General features: G+C 32.7%; 2 protein-coding genes across 3 annotated transcripts; both read right to left on the bottom strand.

Moving 5' to 3' along the window:
• Positions 1 to 724: 724 nt before the first annotated feature.
• On the bottom strand, positions 725 to 4,696 carry OR8H2 (olfactory receptor family 8 subfamily H member 2). Of its 2 annotated transcripts, none has more exons than XM_054661729.2 (2): positions 4,395 to 4,696; positions 725 to 3,518 (listed from the first exon to the last, which is right to left on the bottom strand). In XM_054661729.2, exon 2 carries the CDS (start codon positions 3,341 to 3,343, stop codon positions 2,405 to 2,407), a length of 939 nt encoding a protein of 312 aa, XP_054517704.1. In that variant the 5' UTR covers positions 3,344 to 3,518; positions 4,395 to 4,696; the 3' UTR covers positions 725 to 2,404. The 2 variants fall into 2 exon arrangements, with proteins under 2 accessions (XP_054517704.1, XP_054517705.1); XM_054661730.2 differs by having other exon boundaries at positions 725 to 3,514.
• A 9,532-nt stretch (positions 4,697 to 14,228) lies between these two features.
• On the bottom strand, positions 14,229 to 15,161 carry OR8I2 (olfactory receptor family 8 subfamily I member 2). Its single transcript, XM_521944.5, has one exon. It carries the CDS (start codon positions 15,159 to 15,161, stop codon positions 14,229 to 14,231), a length of 933 nt encoding a protein of 310 aa, XP_521944.2.
• Positions 15,162 to 19,603: the final 4,442 nt, after the last annotated feature.

Raw genomic sequence — 19,603 nt, 5'->3', positions numbered from 1 at the left:
TAGTCCCAGCTACTCGGGAGGCTGAGGCAGGAGAATGGCGTGAACCCGGGAGGTGGAGCTTGCAGTGAGCCGAGATGACGCCACTGCACTCCAGCCTGGGCGACAGAGCGAGACTCCGTCTCAAAAAAAAAAAAAAAAAAAAAAAAAAAAAAAAAAAAAAAAAAAAAAAAAAATTAGAATTTAAGCAACGTCTTAGCCTAAGTGTTGTCTACAAAGTGATAGATTCTGTTGACCATCTTTGCAACCCAAATTGATAGGACACATTTTCCAAATCATAGAAGTAGACGTAAATGAAAACAAGATAAAACCATAGCTTATAAAAATGATTAGAAAAATGGAAAGAGCCTGTAAATACATAAAATTATATTATGCATTTATAAGATGAGAATGAGTCAAAGACATATTATTAAGTAATAAATGTTGATTAAATACTTATTTCTAATTGCAAAAGAAAACAAACAGGGGGACCTATAAATATATATTCTGGACAACATGGATATCAAAGGAAAAACTAAATCATAATAATTTTATATGGCATTAATATTTGATAAGCAAAATTTTGAAATAAGAAAGTAGAGGAAATGGTATGTATTTAAATGAAGTGAATAAATTAGTTGACAGTTTGCATTAGTGAAATTTCATTAAAATAGTAACTCCTAAAATAGAGGTTACAGTTCATTTTAAACATTCAAAATGCACTTAGAAGAAATCAAATATAATTGTACGAAGAACACAAATTTCACAAGATTAAAAAAGTATTGCTTGAATGAAAACTATCTAATAACTGTTACAAAAGTTTAAACAGAAAAGACAAATACTTGGAAAATAAAAACTAGCTTCTAAAATATCCATTAAATAGCAGAGAAAAACAAAACTGTGATTCCAGATATGGAAGAGAAAAATTTAAAAATAAAAGACATTTTAGCACTCTGCCTGACTAAATTTGTGGGCTGTTACAACATCTGAATTCATTGTCAATTCTTTGCTTTACAACTTTTCTGTATTCAGAAATTTAAAATCAATGAATAAAGCATTTAAGTCAAGGAGTTATTTTTACAACTGAAACAAACTGTAGAAATCAGGAGAAAGGCAATGATTTTTAAAAACACACAGGATTTTAACAAAGAAGCAATTTGACACATTTGACACATTACAGAAATCCAGTTTTCGAAGTTTTGCACCCAAAAGAGATATCACTGCACGTAGATTTGTAAGTTGCTGAGTTTATATTTCAAGTCCAAAACATTGTGAAGTGAGTCTTGATTTTGTCCATGTACCAAGAAAAAATTTATATTAGAGTTGTTGATGACAACATTAAACTTGTAAATGGATACAGAAAGCTGAAAATCAGTACATGGAAAGTTATACAAATTTTGTTTATATGTGTTATATACATACACATATTTGAAACTATTGATCTAGAAGAACATGGACAAAACTCAATATTTGTTTTTCTTAAACTGAAAATGGGTTTATTAGAGAAGTAAAGAAAAGAATAATGGCTAACCCCACAGGAAGAGCAGCCAAAACTCAATATTTGTAGAGGATTTCTATTTTCTTCAATATTTTGTAATATTTTTCAAATTTTCTCCAACATTATCTTAATATAGGCTATTTTTCTATAACTTAATTCTACTGAAATATTTTACTTCTGAAATCCAAAATTGTGAGCTGCTGATTTTTGTTCTTTTTAGTTCTGTCAATTAAATTAACCAAAAATAATTTGTAAAACACAAGTTTACATTCTTGAAAAAAGGCATTGTGCAGTAATGTAGGTCTTCTAACGATAATGGGAAGCATTAATTATTCTCGCTTTAAATACTCTACAACTACCCTCTGATCAGATTTGGAGTTATTATTTATCTTGTGCACTTAGGGAAGGGAGGCTTAAGCTTTAGGTAACATATTACTGGCTATACAGCTAAAAATGTAGCATATTTAGAATCTAATTCTTGGGAAATTTTATTCCAAAATAGGTACTCCTACCCACTCTGCTATAATTCTTCCCCATATAATAAATGGAATAACATCTAAAACTATTATCATTGTGTCCCAAATAGTTCTTTCCATAATAAATTTATCTACAATTGAAGTATACATAAGAATTTGAATAATATAATTAAAAATGACAACCATATTTTCTTATTTTCCACATCAGTTGCTTCAAACACATATATGTAGACTGAAAACATGACACACATATTATGATTTCTAATTACCATTTGGATTTCTAAAAACATATGCCTTGAAATGTTTAAAATCATGTTTAGTCAAGCAAAGGGTAGCACAACAGAAATGCAAACAAATTAAAAGATTCAATTGTTTTTATAGAGAGACTAAGAAAATACCCAACAGGAATGAAAGAAAAGATGAGTTTAAATGTTCAGCATTCCTGCTATATTAATTACCTGGAGTCCTGTCTTCTCTGCATGACTCTGATGAGAGCATTTTTCACCTCTTTGTTTCTAAGACTATAAATGAGTGGATTCAGCATGGGAATCACAATAGTATAAAAAACAGAAGCCACTTGATCTCTTCCCAAGGAATAAGACTTTCTTGGTTTTAAATAAGTAAAACTCAGAGTGCTATAAAAGATGGTGACTCCCAAGAGATGAGAGACGCAAGTAGAGAAAGCTTTCTGCTTTCCTGAAGTGGAATTAATTTTCAGGATGGTAAAGAGAATGAACACATAGGATGCAGATATTGTGAAAAGGGACACCATCAGGGTGGAACCAACAATAATGAATATCAGGATTTCGGTGTTGTATGTATCAGTGCAGGACAGAGCTAAAATTGGGGAAGTGTCACAGAAAAAGTGATGAATTACGTTTGAATCGCAGAAATGCAATCTGCTCATGGAAACCACGTTGACAAAGGAGTCCATAAAGCCAATCACATAAGGCCCAGTGATGAGAGCGAGGCAGAGCCTTTTGGACATAATAACTGTGTAGTGTAGAGGACTGCAGATCGCTGCATAGCGATCATAGGCCATTGAGGAGAGAAGGTAACATTCAGCAGTACCCAAGAAGGCAAAAAAGAACATCTGGGCAAAGCAGCCCGTAAAGGAAATATTGCTGGAAGTCAGTAAGTTCGCTAAGGTTTTAGGTGTGACGACAGTTGAGTAACTGAGGTCAATAAATGACAGGTGAGTAAGGAAAAAATACATGGGAGTGTGAAGCTGGAGGTCTAGGCGGATTATCAATATCATCCCCACATTCCCCAGCATAGTAATTAGGTATATCAGGAGAAATAGCATAAACAGAGCCATCTGGATCTCTTCAGAAAGTGTCAGTCCCATAAGGATGAAGTCAGCCACATTTGTGTCATTCCTTCTACCCATCATGTTCACCTGCTCTAAACTGCTGAGAAATCAAAGCTGATACGTAGCAGGGGCGCCTGTAATCCCAGCTACTGGAGAAGCTGAGGCAGGAGAATTGCTTGAACGCGGGAGGCGGAGGTTGCAGTGAGCCGGGATCGCACCATTGCATTCCAGCCCTGGCGACTGTGCCAGACTCTGACTCAAAAAAAAAAACAAAAAACAAAACTTTCTGTTTATATGAATGGCATATCATTTAAAAATTAGCTTAGCCTTCTATAAGTTGCTAATAAATTTATAGAATATGACTAAAGAAACTAATTTTATTGCCAATATTGATGTAAGTACAAATTAACATCTGCATATGTTACAATAAAGTGTAGCATGTAGCATATTGCATAATTAGAATGAACCTGACATCGTTCTGAATGACTTCCTTTATTAACACATTGAATCCACCTGAAAATATTATACCTTAGATACTACTATTATCCACATAGTTTAGGTGAGGAAAAAAAGAGTATGGAAGGTTGGAGTAACTTATTCAAAGTCGGATCTATTCAATGTTGACACTGATTCTACCAAGATATATTAACTTCAGAGAGACGGCTTATAATACTACACTCTTGTTTATAAATAATTTCAGAAAACTTGAGAAAAGAGCTAGACATGTAATAAAAAATGACAGGAAACCGTTTTATTATATCATTTACTCCCCTTTTGTTTCCAATATTATTTAATAATAATTTTCAATAAATTTCACCCTTGGGGATTTTAGTTAGCTACATTAAAATTATAGACAATATATAAGTATTAATTTATAAAATACGTAATGTTTTCCTGACTTAACTAATCAAAATCTAATTTCTTGCAAAAATTATATTTTCAAAATATATACTTTGCTTGTAGACTCTGATTCTGTCAACTCTACGTTTGCTTCACAAACCTTGACATTACTCAGGGTAAAGACTAAATGATATGTGTATGTATTAATATATTATTCTGATAAAGTCCCCATTTTATTTCATCTGAAATAAAATCTGAAACAATATCTTCCAGTTTTGAGAATAATACTTACTGTGTGTGAGTCAACATTGATGAAAAAGATTTCTTCTTATACTATCTGGAAATTTGTCAACCTCAAGTTTTTGTTATAAATAAAATATGAAAACTATTTAAGGAGATGAAATTTTGTATAATATTTATTTTCCTTGAGATAAGTTGTTTTTACATTTTGGTGCATTTATTTTGTTTTATTCTGAGTTAAAATAAACCAATCTAGAAATTTTGTTTAGGTTCTGGTCTAATGGAAAGATTACCAAGAAGTTATGTGTCAAAGAAGACCAGCAGCCACTGTGACCACAAGGTGATTATTCTTTCCCTCTCACTCGAATAATTCCAGAGGATTTCATATACCAGAGGCTGATGATAATGCACCTTTTGGTAGGCCCTGGGGACCATTTGCCAGGGAAGATTGCTTGGCATGCTTCCAAGGACAAAAGTTCAAGGACTAAATGTAGCCATGTTAGGATTCGTGCAAAGATTTTCCTTTTCACCTTAGAAGCCACACAAATGAAGGAAATTATGGATTGGTCTTTTCTTGTGATGTTCTCAATATTTTACCGGGGTGGTGGAGAAGGCATTTCCAGAAAAAATAGTTACTCTATGACTGACACCATCAAAGATGGAATAATACATTTTTCACAATTAAATTTTTAAATATTTAATTGTGCAATTTTAACTTCACAATTGTTAAAAATAATTAAAATCATCATTAAAAATAATAAATTATTTTGATTTATTTTTAATAAATACTGAAAAATAATAAATTAAAAAATAAATTTTAATAGTATGATGCTATCATAGAAGTAAAACATATTAATTAGAAAAGAATCAGAAGATAACGAAATTCAAAAAAGTAAATGAAAACAATTCAAAACTGTCATTAACATTTTGTTAACATTATAATTTTTCCTAATTATTTTCCTTTGTTCATTTAATGCTTATTTGTACATGTACTGAAAGATTGCATAACAATTATTGTACTATATATTCAGTGTCTTTTGCTCATTTAATAACCAAAATTTTATGCTATGCCATGAGCTATATTATATTAACCTTTTATCAACTGCACAATTCTATGGTTCATGTATTGGTTAATGTCCCATAACTTACTAAGCTAACTATGCGTTCACCAGCTGACAAACAGACATTTTGAAGCATTACCAAAAAATGGTACGGGTTATTCATTGTGATGTGGTGGTGTCACCTAATTCATCTACAAGCAATATTTGTGCAATATGCTTTGCTTTTTTCATGTACTTTTAAAATTTTTGTGAAACAAAAGTGATAGCAGAAAGACAAAATCAGCCCTGAGACTAATAAACATTTTATAATTAATTTAGTTGCCCCAAACTTACTTCCCCCATATATAATCAGGTCAAATTTTTTCTTAAATATGAGTTAAAAATTCAAATATAAAAACAGAACTGAAATATTCTACTGAGAATTATTTGTCCAAGATGAGGAAGAAAAGGAAGAATCTGAAACAATATACAATGTGAATCAAGGTAAAATATTAAAGTGAATCCTAAGTCATGACAATAAAGTCAATTTCATGTAAATTTTATTTATTTATTTATTTATTTTTATTATACTTTAAGTTCTAGGGTACATGTGCACAATGTGCAGGTTTGTTACATATGTATACATGTGCCATGTTGGTGAGCTGCACCCAGTAACTCATCATTTACATTAGGTATATCTCCTAATGCTATCCCTCCCCCCTCCCCCCACCCCACAACAGGCCCCGGTGTGTGATGTTCCCCTTCCTGTGTCCAAGTGTTCTCATTGTTCAATTCCCACCTATGAGTGAGAACATGTGGTGTTTGGTTTTTTGTCCTTGTGATAGTTTGCTTAGAATGATGGTTTCCAGCTTCATCCATGTCCCTACAAAGGACATGAACTCATCCTTTTTTATGGCTGCATAGTATTCCATGGTGTATATGTGCCACATTTTCTTAATCCAGTCTGTCATTGTTGGACATTTGGGTTGGTTCCAAGTCTTTGCTATTGTGAGTTGTGTTGCAATAAACATATGTGTGCATGTGTCTTTATACCAGCATGATTTATATTCCTTTGAGTATGTACCCAGTAATGGGATGGCTGGGTCAAATGGTATTTCTAGTTCTAGATCCCTGAGGAATCATCACACTGTCTTCCACAATGGTTGAACTAGTTTACAGTCCCACCAACAGTGTAAAAGTGTTCCTATTTCTCCATATCCTCTCCAGCACCTGTTGTTTCCTGACTTTTTAATGATTGCCATTCTAACTGGTGTGAGATGATATCTCATTGTGGTTTTGATTTGCATTTCTCTGATGGCCAGTGATGATGAGCATTTTTTTATGTGTCTGTTGGCTGAATAAATGTCTTCTTTAGAGAAGCGTCTGTTCATATCCTTTGCCCACTTTTTGATGGGGTTATTTGTTTTTTTCTCATAAATTTGTTTGAGTTCTTTGTAGATTCTGGATATTAGCCCTTTGTCAGATGAGTAGATTGCAAAAATTTTCTCCCATATTGTAGGTTGCCTGTTCACCTGATGGTAGTTTCTTTTGCTGTGCAGAAGCTCTTTAGTTTAATTAGATCCCATTTGTCAATTTTGGCTTTTGTTGCCATTGCTTTTGGTGTTTTAGGCATGAAGTCCTTGCCCATGCCTGTGACCTGAATGGTATTGCCAAGGTTTTCGTCTAGGGTTTTTTTGGTTTTAGGTCTAACATTTAAGTCTTTAATCCATCTTGAATTAATTTTTGTATAAGGTGTAAGGAAGGGATCCAGTTTCAGCTTTCAACATATCTCTAGCCATTTTTCCCAGCACCATTTGTTAAATAGGGAATCCTTTCCCCATTTCTTGTTTTTGTCAGGTTTATCAAAGATCAGATAGTTGTAGATGTGTGGTATTATTTCTGAGGGCTCTGTTCTGTTGGTCTATATCAGAGATATAGACCAACTTCATGTAAATTTTAAAGTGAGTCTAGAAGGAAAACATGCCCATAATCTAGAATTTCAGGAGATAATCTGTTGGTAGGTATAAAGCAGCTACATTTGTATGTATTTATTGTACCTTTGATGAGCTTTGGGAAGGGCAATTGTATTCATCAGAAATTTAGTGATCTGGAGACAGGTTGATTTTGAAGATTTAAAAGCCAGTATTACACTCTTTAACAATAGATAACATTAGGGTTTAAGCCAAATAAGAGGCAAAAGGTGACTATGTCAAAATTACCTCAATAGGATTGGTGATCGTAAAATCTCTGTGAGCAAGGAGTTCTCTTGCTGAATGCTTTTCTAACATTCAAAACCATTTTGTTCAGGTTCAGAGTTGTTTATAATGGCAGGAAAATTATTTTACTATTTACTGTGCCGTTGCAGAAGCCTAATTCTGACCAGAGATTTTAAATCTCTTTGAATTTAAATGATGAAATAATGTAACGTTCTGTGTTATTATTTTTTTATGATTTATTTATTTATTTAGAGACAGAGTCTCGCTTTGTTGCCCAGGCTGAGTGCAGTTGTGCTATCTCGGCTAATTGTAACTTCTACCTCCTGGGCTCAAGCCATCCTCCTGCCTCATCCTCCCAAGTAGCTGGGACTACAGGTGCTCGCCACCAGCTCAGCTAATTTTTTATATTCTTTGTAGAGATGGGGTCTCCCTATGTTTTCTAGGTTTGTCTCGAACTCCTGGGCTCAAGCAGTCTTCCTGCCTTGGCCTCCCAAAGTGCTGGGATTACAGGTGTGCACAGACTTAGTTCATTATATTTTAAACTATGTTTCTTATGCTTTTTCTGTTCTCTCTTTTTCAATCTGTCTGTCTCTTCTGCATTATGTTTACTTTTTTTTTTTCATCTTTGGCTCAATTAAAAAAATTACTTTTTTGATAGATTTTGTTCAAATGCTTATTAACTTGCTTAATCATTAGTTATTTTAGTTATTTTTTGTTTTAACATTTTATTTTCCCTACTCTATCAGGTTGGATTCATGATTTTTTCTCTACCACCTAGTAAAAGTATTTTCTTACGGTTACCTGTTCAATAATACCAGAATTTAATATTTCTATTATTCACCCAGATGTCACTTCTCACCTATCTACATAGTAATCTGAATTGTTCCTATTGTGGCATATTATATAGTCTAAAGTTAAAATTTTCATTTCTTATTTGACTAAGATTAACCTCAGAGATGCTTAGTCATTAAGTTATTGAAATCATAATAAAATTATGATTCTAAGTTTTTAAAATTGTGAGTTAAAATTATTTATATCTTATAAATATTTATTTATTTATTTGGAGTCTTGCTCTGTTGCCCAGGCTGAAGTACAGTGACACAATCTTGACTCACTGTAGCCCCTGCCTCCTAAGTTCAAACAATACTCCTGCCTCAGCCTCCCGACTAGCTGGGACTACAGGCACACCCACCACACCAGACTAATTTTTGTATTTTTTTAGTAGAGATGAGGTTTCACCATGTTGGCCAGGCTGGTCTTGAACTCCTGACTTCAACTGATCTTCCTGCCTCAGTCTCCCAGAATGCTGGGATTACAGGTGTGAGCCCCTGCATCCAGCCAATGTATATTTTTTACTGCATTGCATTGTGGTTATGACTGCTTTAAGTTAAGCTTTCTAAATTTATAAATTACTTTTAATCAACTGCTATAAATTACTCACAGATTCTGGGAAAGAAAGATTCAAATGTTAATATGCAAGTCTGATCTTTTCTATTAGAGCATTTGTAGATTATAGATTCTCAGCAGGGGGAAACAGAAATAAATACAAAGGTCAGTGATAATAACATATTAGAAGGTAACATGTACTATAAATGAAATAAAGGAAATGTAAAACAGCATAAAAGATGGGAGGGGTGTTCAGAAACAGGGGCATGAGGAAGCAACCAAAATGGAGGACAAGGTGTACCTCAGTGAAAAGATGACAGGTGAGCAAAGACTTGAAGGAGGGAAGAGTTAGTCATGTAGGTACAGGGTGGGAATGTGTTCCACACGGATGGATCATTAGGGCCAAGGACCTATGAAAAGGATGGACTGGGTAGTTGAAGGAATGACAAGCAGTACTATGAGGTAAGAGTGCTGTGAAGAAAAAGTGGAGATAGCGCATGGAGACTTTTGAGCTTTCTTTCTTGAAAAATAATTTTCAGAAAAGGCTGCAATGATAGGGCCATATTGAAATAAGTGAAACAGAGAGCCATAAAAATACCCAGAGACTGTGAATTTCAGGCAAGTGGAAGAGTAAAAGCAATGTTCTATAAAATTAGTTACTTTGTCCTAATGTTTTGTATCACTTTATTTTAGTAAAAATTGTGTAAGCAAAATAATATACTGAGTTCTGAACAATCTTTGACTTTTTAGAGGCATTCATTACCATGAATAAATATAAAAGTTATATAGTTCTCTAATACATTTATATTTCATAATGCTAACATTTCTGTACATTATTTCCTAAACTATATTTTTCTTTTGTATCTGTTATCTTTAGCTATTAATTTTAGACAGTTTTTCTACCCATCCTCCTCGTCCCCTATTTTAAAAGGCAAATATCTCTGCAAATTCCAGCCATTCTACACTAGTTATTCCAAGTAACAGACAATAACTTTGAATTCATTTTAAATGGACCTTTAATCTTAATATACAGCTATGAGAGTGAGTCCGAATCTCTATGATATCAAAAATCAATTTTATTGAATTTAGTTTATTTTAATTGACTAATTTGTTTCTTCAGAATTTTTTGAAATACTTCTTGAAATGAAACAAGTTTTAAAAAGAATTTTTAAAAACTTTTGATACAAAAATTTATCTTAAAGTTAGTGAAATAGAACACAAACTCAAGGAATACAAATGGTAGATAGGAACATTGCAAGGGCACCACTGATTAAACAGACAGAACCAAAACTATGTATTTTTATTTCGAAGCCTTATACATCAAACATATTTTAAATTGAGTGTTTTTGTTCAGCATATTCAAAAAGGAAAGAGATATCTGGACTATTGCACAGAGTAGGATACTGCCAGGGACTTAGTTTCAAAGACTACAATTAATCTTCTGATGTGGGAAAGATCAAGAGTGCTGGAAGAGTGAGGCACAAGGAATGACTGGAAAAAAGGCAAGGTTTATCCTGGAAAGACTTGCATTGCAGGATCTAGAGGGAAGATGCACACAGAGCAACTAGAGAGAATGATGGAAGATATTAATATGCTAGGGGAAATTGTGAGAAGCATATTGAGAAGAGTATGTATGGACATTTAGGCACAATTTTGGGTAAATAAAATATGTTGTTATGTGTTTAGATGAGCAAAAAAAAGTGGGGTATGATTTTGCTCCTAGAAACAGATTAGCAATAAAAATGTTAATAACTTTCAAAGATAAATTTGATACATAATTTTATTAATACTAAGTAAATAAGAATATTTGAAATTATCTATAGAAAAATATAAATTCAGTACAATTAAAAGTAAAAATGCATACACTAGAATCAGGGTAAACATAATAAAGTGTAAAAGTCATGATGTTTTATACACTTATAAAAATGATCATTTTATTTAGAATGTATGAATGTGTAGTGGTAAAGTGAATTTCCATTTCCCTCTGAAGTTTCAAGTCGGCTGTAATGAGCTGACAATAGATAAACAGGAGAAAAGGCATGCACATCTATTAATCTGCATAAGCACAAGAGCCACTCAAAATATGAGATTCAAAGAAGTCGTTGATGACCCAGGCACATGTGGCATCTGTATTCTATACGATTGTCATTCCCATGCTGAATCCACTCATCTACAGTCTGAGGAACAAAGATGTGAAAAATGCTCTTCTGAGAGTCATACATAGAAAACTTTTTCCATGACAAATTTATGTATGTTACAATTAAAACAAACGTGGATGACTTCAGGAATTCAATTATGCCAACAACTAGGAAAATAGTAGAGTAACCTCAAAAAGCATAACACAAACTAAATGAGAACTTAGAGTCTTGAAGTTTGTGAATTGAATTATTATTTCATTTGTTTGTATGGACCACTAACTCACTGTATTTGGAGGTCAATTCAGCATATAAATTATTCAGACATAGACATGTACAAGGAAATAAGAGGCACCTGAACATGCATATATAAGCATGCCATCACACCGAAACATGTTTAAAATTATTACATTAAGAACATGCAATTTTTGTCATTCTGTGCCCAGCTTATATCACATAACTGGATTGTTTGTATTAGACTGCTGCAAAAGTAATTGTGGTTTTTTGTCATTAAAAAATAACAACAAAAACCGCAATTACTTTGCACCAACATAATAACTCAATGGATATGATTGAGGCCTAAATACCCTTTTCACAGGGGAGAAATGAATGAACCCAGAGCATAGACTGTTTATAAATGATTCTAGTAGGAAACTGAATGGAACCAGCAATTTAAGGGAAGGGACAGAACATTGTTGTGAACAAATGCCATCTATTATGCTGATAAAATCTCTTACTTAATCTCTTGGAGATCCCTTCAGAAGAATAGATGAACCCTGTGTGTGAGTATGGTGACAACTTTTAGTCTCTTCTCTTCTTCAGTGGTTAATCTTTCCTAGTTAATTAATGCGATACTAGAGAAGGCATTTAAGACAATTACTTTTCTTTTTGTTGTTGTTTATTCATTTGCTTTATTTTTTAATTATTATTATACTTTAAGTTTTAGCGTACATGTGCACAATGTGCAGGTTAGTTACATATGTATACATGTTTCAGAAGATGTTTCCTCAGTCAGGTAAGAAAATTCCAGAGCATGTCCTTCCCTGTGCTTGCTGGGAGGGAAACAGAGAAGGTTGACAAGTCTTTGGCTCCAAGGCAGCTTCTAAGGCCTTGCAATTTCTTATTTCAAAGTGATCAGTATGCCAAAGCATCATTCTTTGCGATATCATTTTCTAAGCCCCAACCATGTGCACACCCAGGTCCATTCATATGAGCTATCCTCAGCCACTACCAAGACTGAAGACTGATATTCTCTTTACAGAAGTAGGTTTGTGACTATGGAGAGATGAGAATTCCTAATCAGTTGTCTTCTATTATTTAAATTCAAATATGCGGCATATAGCTTTGTATATACTTAGTTCTATATTCTAGCCATTCTGAAAAAAAAGTCATTTGGGAAGAAATATATCTGTAAATCACTATGCCATATTTAATATATGAATGAGAAATGTTTGAGAAAGAATTCTAAAAATAGAATTTCTAACTAAACTGACATTTGAATAAGATTATGTACAAATCTGCACCAAAGAAATATACAAATATGAGTAAGACAGACACTGTGGCCCTAATGAATTCATCACTGTGCTTCCACACACAAACGAAAACAAAAGAAAATATTTACTTATATACTTCGTATTGATACATTTGCTAGTTGTTATGAAGTGCACAAATAAGAAAAGGCAAACTTTTCTCTCAGAGAGCTTACAATCTTGCTGGAGAGTAATATTATAAGCACGTACATTTTCTTTTAAAAGAGCCTCATCAAATTAATCTTCAATTCCTTTCAACATACATATGATAGCCCAACTCTGATAATTATTCATTCATTCATAGACATGAAAGGCGGTACTGATAAAACTTTTTCAATGGTTACCTTCTAGCAACACCTGGGAGAGTTCGTTAAATCAGGTTTAAGTCTCTTTGTAAGAAAAGCACCATCTCTCCACCCCACACACACGAACACATACACACACATTTTCTTCCTTTAATACTGTAGATTTAACAATGTCTTTTTGTTTGATTTGGTGATGCAAGAATCTGTATAAATCCAAAATGATCTAGGGATTATGCCTCAGCTAGTGAGACATTCTATGAGAAATTAAACTCTGCTGTTTTTATTAGAAAAAAATGCCATAAACTGATCACTTTTCTATGTAAAAAAAATCGTGTTCATACATACATGATCAAGAACTTAACCGTTAGGGGCAAATGACTCCATATTATCAAGAGATTTCTCCATACTGCCTGGTGTCTGTTGTTCCATTAGTGTTTGCACTGAAATTACTTCAATCGTTTATTTTTCCCTGTGGCTAATATTGCTTTTTTATTTTTGTTTGTTTCTTTAGTTCTGGACTCTTAGCTTTCGGGTGATCAGCATTTTATATTTCTTGTAAAATTTAACTGTTCTTATCTCTTAATCTTCCAATTTCTTATTCTCAATTTACTAATAGCTGAGAAAACTGTGTAAGTTTATATTGTCAATTTAATGTTTTTTTTTTACTTTTTAAGGTTTTTTTTATTTTTAATGTTTGTGGGTACATAGTAGATGTCTATATTTATTGAGTACATGAGATATTTTGAAACAGACATGCAATGTGAAATAAGCACATAATGGAGAATGGGTTATCCTTGTTATCAAGCATTTATCCATCGAGTTATTATGTTGGTGCAAAGTAATTGATGTTTTTGCTGTTTTCTTTTATAATGACAAAAAACTACAATTACTTTTGCAACAATCTAATACAAACAATCCAGTTATGTGATATAAGCTGGGCACAGAATGACAAAAATTGCATGTTCTTAATGTAATAATTTTAAACATGTTTCGGTGTGATGGCATGCTTATATATGCATGTTCAGGTGCCTCTTATTTCCTTGTACATGTCTATGTCTGAATAATTTATATGCTGAATTGACCTCCAAATACAGTGAGTTAGTGGTCCATATAAACAAATGAAATAATAATTCAATTCACAAACTTCAAGACTCTAAGTTCTCATTTAGTTTGTGTTATGCTTTTTGAGGTTACTCTACTATTTTCCTAGTTGTTGGCATAACTGAATTCCTGAAGCCATCCACCTTTGTTTTAATTGTAACATACATAAATTTGTCATGGAAAAAGTTTTCTATGTATGACTCTCAGAAGAGCATTTTTCACATCTTTGTTCCTCAGACTGTAGATGAGTGGATTCAGCATGGGAATGACAATCGTATAGAATACAGATGCCACCTGCGCCTGGGTCAGCGATGTTGTGTTATCAGGTTGCAAATAGGTGAAAATCAGAGACCCATAAAAGATAGTTACAGCCATGAGGTGGGATGCGCAGGTGGAGAAGGCCTTCTGCCTGCCTGCTGCTGACTGGATCCTCAGGATGGCTGAGATGATGATGATATAAGTGACTGTGATGATAAGGACAGAGCTAAGAAGAGTGAATCCAGCTAAGACAAAGCTCACCATTTCTGTGCCGAATGTATCTACACAGGAGAGTGCTAAAAGAGCTGTGGTGTCACAAAAAAAATGATTGATGCTGGAATCACAGAACGCCAAACTGCTTATCACCCAGACAGATATCAGCGAGCTTGTGAAGCCTATCACATATGGCATTATTCCCAGCCAGTTGGACACTTTTTGGGACATGACTACTGAATACAGTAAGGGATTGCAGATTGCTACGTAGCGATCGTAGGCCATTGATCCCAGAAGGAAACACTCACAACACACCAATCCAACAAAAAAGTACATTTGAACAAAGCAGCCAACAAAGGAGATGGATCTCCGATTGGATTGGAAATTCACCAATGCCTTAGGTGTTACAGTAGAGGAATAAAATATGTCAATAGATGCAAAATTGCTCAGGAAAAAGTACATAGGGGGTTGAAGCTGAGAATCCATTCTGATTAACGTGATCAGTCCCAGGTTTCCCAAAACAGTGAATAGATAAATGAAGAGAAACATCAAGAAAAGACTGACTTGTAATTCAGGGTGATTTGCAAATCCAGAGAGGATGAAGACAGTAACCTCAGTGAAATTGTTGCCAGCCATTTATATCAACTCAGGCCTTTGACTTACCTGCTGAATAACAATAAGGAAAGTTAGAGAAGGATTCAAATCTAAAGGCCCTATAATCAAATTTGACTTAGACTCCAATCATGAAAGTTTTACAAATGGAAAGTAAAATTTAATGACCTGAAGTTAGCTAGAGATTTACGGATAATTTTTATTTTTTATAAAACTGAAAACTTACAGAAATTAATACAGAAAAAAACTCAAATTCACGATTGTGTAGACTAAAAAATACATGTCTGGAAAGATGTGTAGAAATTCCTCCTAAGATGTACCATTCTCTACCCCTGTCTGTCATTGGGTATGGAGATTTATCTAATGAAATCAATTGTATCTAACAAATATAGCAAATTATCAAATGAAATTAATTGTATCTAATGAATATAGCAACTTATCTAACGAAATCAATCTGTATCTAATAAATATAGCAAGTTATCTAACAAAATGAATTGTATCTAATGAATAGAGCAGTTTATCTAATAAAAAATTCAGTGAGATAAGACCAAATGAGGGCCTTCATCTATAACATAGTTTAAATTCTTTCATGTATGTTTGTTCAAACAACACGATTGTTTCTAGATATATTGCACATATTAATCTATGACATCAGGTGCTAGCCAATTCATTGCTGAACAGCAGTTTTTAAGACAATGATATAAATGTTAAAAACAGTAAAACAAATCTGATTTGTTACATTTAAAAATAAGAATTAAATTATAAGGTGGGCATGCTAGAAACTAAAGAACTTTATTGCCTAATTAACTTAACATAAATATATGACGAATAAATGCATTTGAAACTAGCCCGCCATGCAAAGTTAAATAATCACCTTTGTTTAGACATTTAGCACTCTCCTTGAGTAACCAAATGGGACTTGATAATAATTATTATCAATAATAATAATATAACATATTATTCTTATTATATATCACATGTACTTAATCATTTAATGTGTTCCATGGTCACAGTGTTCCTATTTATCCATTCATTTACTTGACAAGCATTTATTCAATGAAGGCATTTTGTCTTGCCTGTCATGAAGGGCATTTTTCTTAAAGCCTAATGTAAGATGCAGACATTAAAAAAAAACAAGTTTCCCAATGTGAGAAACATGCAAACTATACTCACAGACAGACAGACACACAAATTTTAGGAAAAAGAAGATGAGAAAATTAGATGTACCTGGGATTCAGTCACCCAGAGGAAACATCTTATGTTTCAGCAATCTTTCACTTATTTTCAAGTTCATTATTTTTGCCTCATCTACAATGCTAAATATCAAATAACAAAAGTTGTTATTTAGTATAGAGCTCTATTTCCTGTATAATGGACCCTAAATGTTATGATGTTGATGAAAAAATGTTGATGGTTTTGATGATAGTATTGGGTACTGTATATATTACCTTTCATTGATAGGCTAGAAATAAGAGCCAAATTAACTTCTTGTTAACTTGTTTTTTATGCACATTCTTGAGAATTAAAAATTTATATTTTTTGCTCAAGTCTGGATTCCTATTTAGAATTGTTTTTGTCTTAGTGTATTTCTAAAGCAATCCCATGACAAAAGATTTTCTTTTGAAAGCTCATGTGTTAAGCAGTATTCTTATACCCACAACTTTTCCTCAAACTCACCTAATAAAAATGTTGTTCAATTAGCATCTTTGATCTCTTGAGATTCATATTTTAATCATACTCCAGGGTCTATTCTTAATTTGCCTAGGGTATATCTCCAATGGAAGAGTTAGGAAATATATATTCCTCATTTTTGTGTTTTTCAGTTAAACGGCAGCAGACACATTGAAAAAATCAATTGATTTCGTTTTAAAAATCATGTTATTTTAATGTTATTGGTAGATATATAGACGTGAAACATGTATGAAACACTAAATTATTATGAAACTAAAGGAGACATATGATGTTAGGGAATCTCAGATAGCATTTGTCTGTTTCCCAGATAACCCTCCCATGAAATGGAAGTAAGCTTTCCTACTCACTGATTTAATGCTGTTAACATGTGTTGAAATTATATTACCATCTATGTCAACAAACATGGATGTGTCTACTTTTAACTCAGGCATTCAATTATTTTTAATTGTGCTTAAAGGTATATACGTAGTATCATTGTCTGATAATAAGTATGCCATCTAGGAAAATGAACAAGAAACCTGCGGTACAAATCAAACTCATGTTCTCCATTTAATGCTCAATTTATGAGTAAATACAATATTTCCCACAATTGTATTCACATTATCTCTTGTGTTTGTTGGTTTCAAAGCAGCTTCCTAGCCTACACTACTGTATAGATTCTGGTTTATTAGGTCTGATGTTGACCCATAAAATTAAATTTTTCAAAATGCCCCACATTACATGGCTTATACTTTGACAAACACTAGCTTGGAAGGATCTCACAGACTTGTCTAATGAAATTCTTCTTCTACTGTGATTGTTACAGTCTCTTATATCACTTATATTTTAAAAGGGCTTATTTTTTAATTGACAAATAATAGCTGTATATATTCTTGGGAGTACATAGTGATGTTTTAAAATACATAATATACAGTGATCAGATCATATATATCTATCATCTCAAACATTTATCATTTCTTTTTGTTGGGAATATTCAATATCCTCCTTCTTGCTATTTGAAACTACATAATACATTATTGTTAACTATAGTCATTGTACAGTAGTACAGAACAATAGAACACATTCCTCTTATTTAGCTGAAATTTTGTATCTTTTAACAAATCTCTCCCTAGTGTTACATAATGAAACACAACAGATTCCTTACAGGAAAAAAAAAATATATTTTTGTAGTGATAGAAACCATCTCTAATATTAGAGATTTTAAAAAAGGGAATCTATTATAGATGTGCCATATCACTTACTGATGCTCAATATTATCAGATATTAGGACAAAATAAATGGTATACAGTAGGCTCCCATTATCTGTGGTTTTACTTTCTGTTGTTTCAGTTACCATTGGTCAATCAGTCTGAAAATATTAAAAGGAAACCTTCAGGAATAGACAATTCATAGGTTTAAATGTGCTTTTCTGAGTATTGTTATAATGGTTCCATTTTATAAGTAGTTATTGTTATTAATCTTTTACTGTGTCTAATTTAAAATTAATCTATATCTCAAGTATGTATGTACAGGAAAAAAAAAACAGTATATATCGAGTTGGATACTATCTGAAATTTCAGGTATCCACTGGGGGTCGTAGGTTCTTTGAGTATAAGGAGAGACTACAGTAATTTCTTCCCCCACTAAGTGCGCAACTTGAGAAAATAAAACTTTGAAAGAATTGGGTTGTACACCTGCAATGTCAATGTTTCATCTACCCTCTTACTTATTTGTTCAACACAAATTGATTAAGCAGCCGTTAGATGGCAGGCATTATGCTTTGTGTGAAACATGAAAATAATATCATTTCTCCTTTCACACTACCTAGTGTTAATTGCCTCTTTCAAGATTCAAATTTTGTCTCAGCTATTTAATGTTCTGATATTTGGTGAACTAATATGTATAGTGGTCACAAATACACAGTTGATATAGGGACTATTGTTGACCATATTACAAGATAAATAGACATTTAATAACTACTTGATCAATTGAATTTACATTTTTTCTATACATCTATTTTGGTTTCTGTCAATCAACTCTTTTTAACTTTTTTATTAAATAACTTTAGACCAACAGATTTTTTATAAACACTTCTTCTAGCTTTACTAATGTTAAAATTAACCACAGTGTGAATATTAATACTTAAGAAATTTATATTGATAAGATAATATTAGCTGAACTACAGATTTAATAATTTTACTAAATTTTCCACTAAAGTGCTGTTTTCCTCTTCCAGGATCTAATCCAGGATGCCGTGTTGTGGTTATTGTCCTGCCTGCTTAGGCTATTGGAGTCTGTTCCTGTTCTATAGTCTTCCCTTTTCTTTCATGACTGTGATAGTTTTTTTAGTACGTCAAATATTTTATAGGATATTCTTCAATTGAACTTTGCCTGATGTTTTCTCCTAATTAAGTTGAGGTTTTCCATGATTGGGAAGAGTTCCAGAGAGGCAATCTGTAAACCATCCTCCATTTTATCACAGGGCATATGATGCTGATAGGTGATATGGCTAGTGATATTAAATTTGATCACTTAAAGTAGTGTGTGCCAGACTTTTTACTGTAGAATTACAATTCTTTCTTTGTACTTATTAAATATTTATTTGGGGAAAGGTAACTTAGACTATGTAAATATTTCATTACTACTTTTTACCATTTATCAATATGTTTGTTGCTTGTAGCAATTATTACTGTGGTATTTTGGTAGAAATTTGTTATTTCCCTTATTCTTTTAATATATTGAAATTTTTCATAAAGGTAGAGTTATTACTTCTCCCCTATATATTTACTTATTCA

This window comes from Pan troglodytes, chromosome 9, assembly GCF_028858775.2.
Source record: "Pan troglodytes isolate AG18354 chromosome 9, NHGRI_mPanTro3-v2.0_pri, whole genome shotgun sequence".
Taxonomy (NCBI): domain Eukaryota; kingdom Metazoa; phylum Chordata; class Mammalia; order Primates; family Hominidae; genus Pan; species Pan troglodytes.
This window is presented reverse-complemented; position numbering and strand designations above follow the sequence as displayed.

Coding starts and splice junctions, on each gene's coding strand:
- OR8H2 (XM_054661729.2), bottom strand. CDS start 3,343: ATGATGGGTAGAAGGAATGACACAAATGTGGCTGACTTCATCCTTATG.
- OR8I2 (XM_521944.5), bottom strand. CDS start 15,161: ATGGCTGGCAACAATTTCACTGAGGTTACTGTCTTCATCCTCTCTGGA.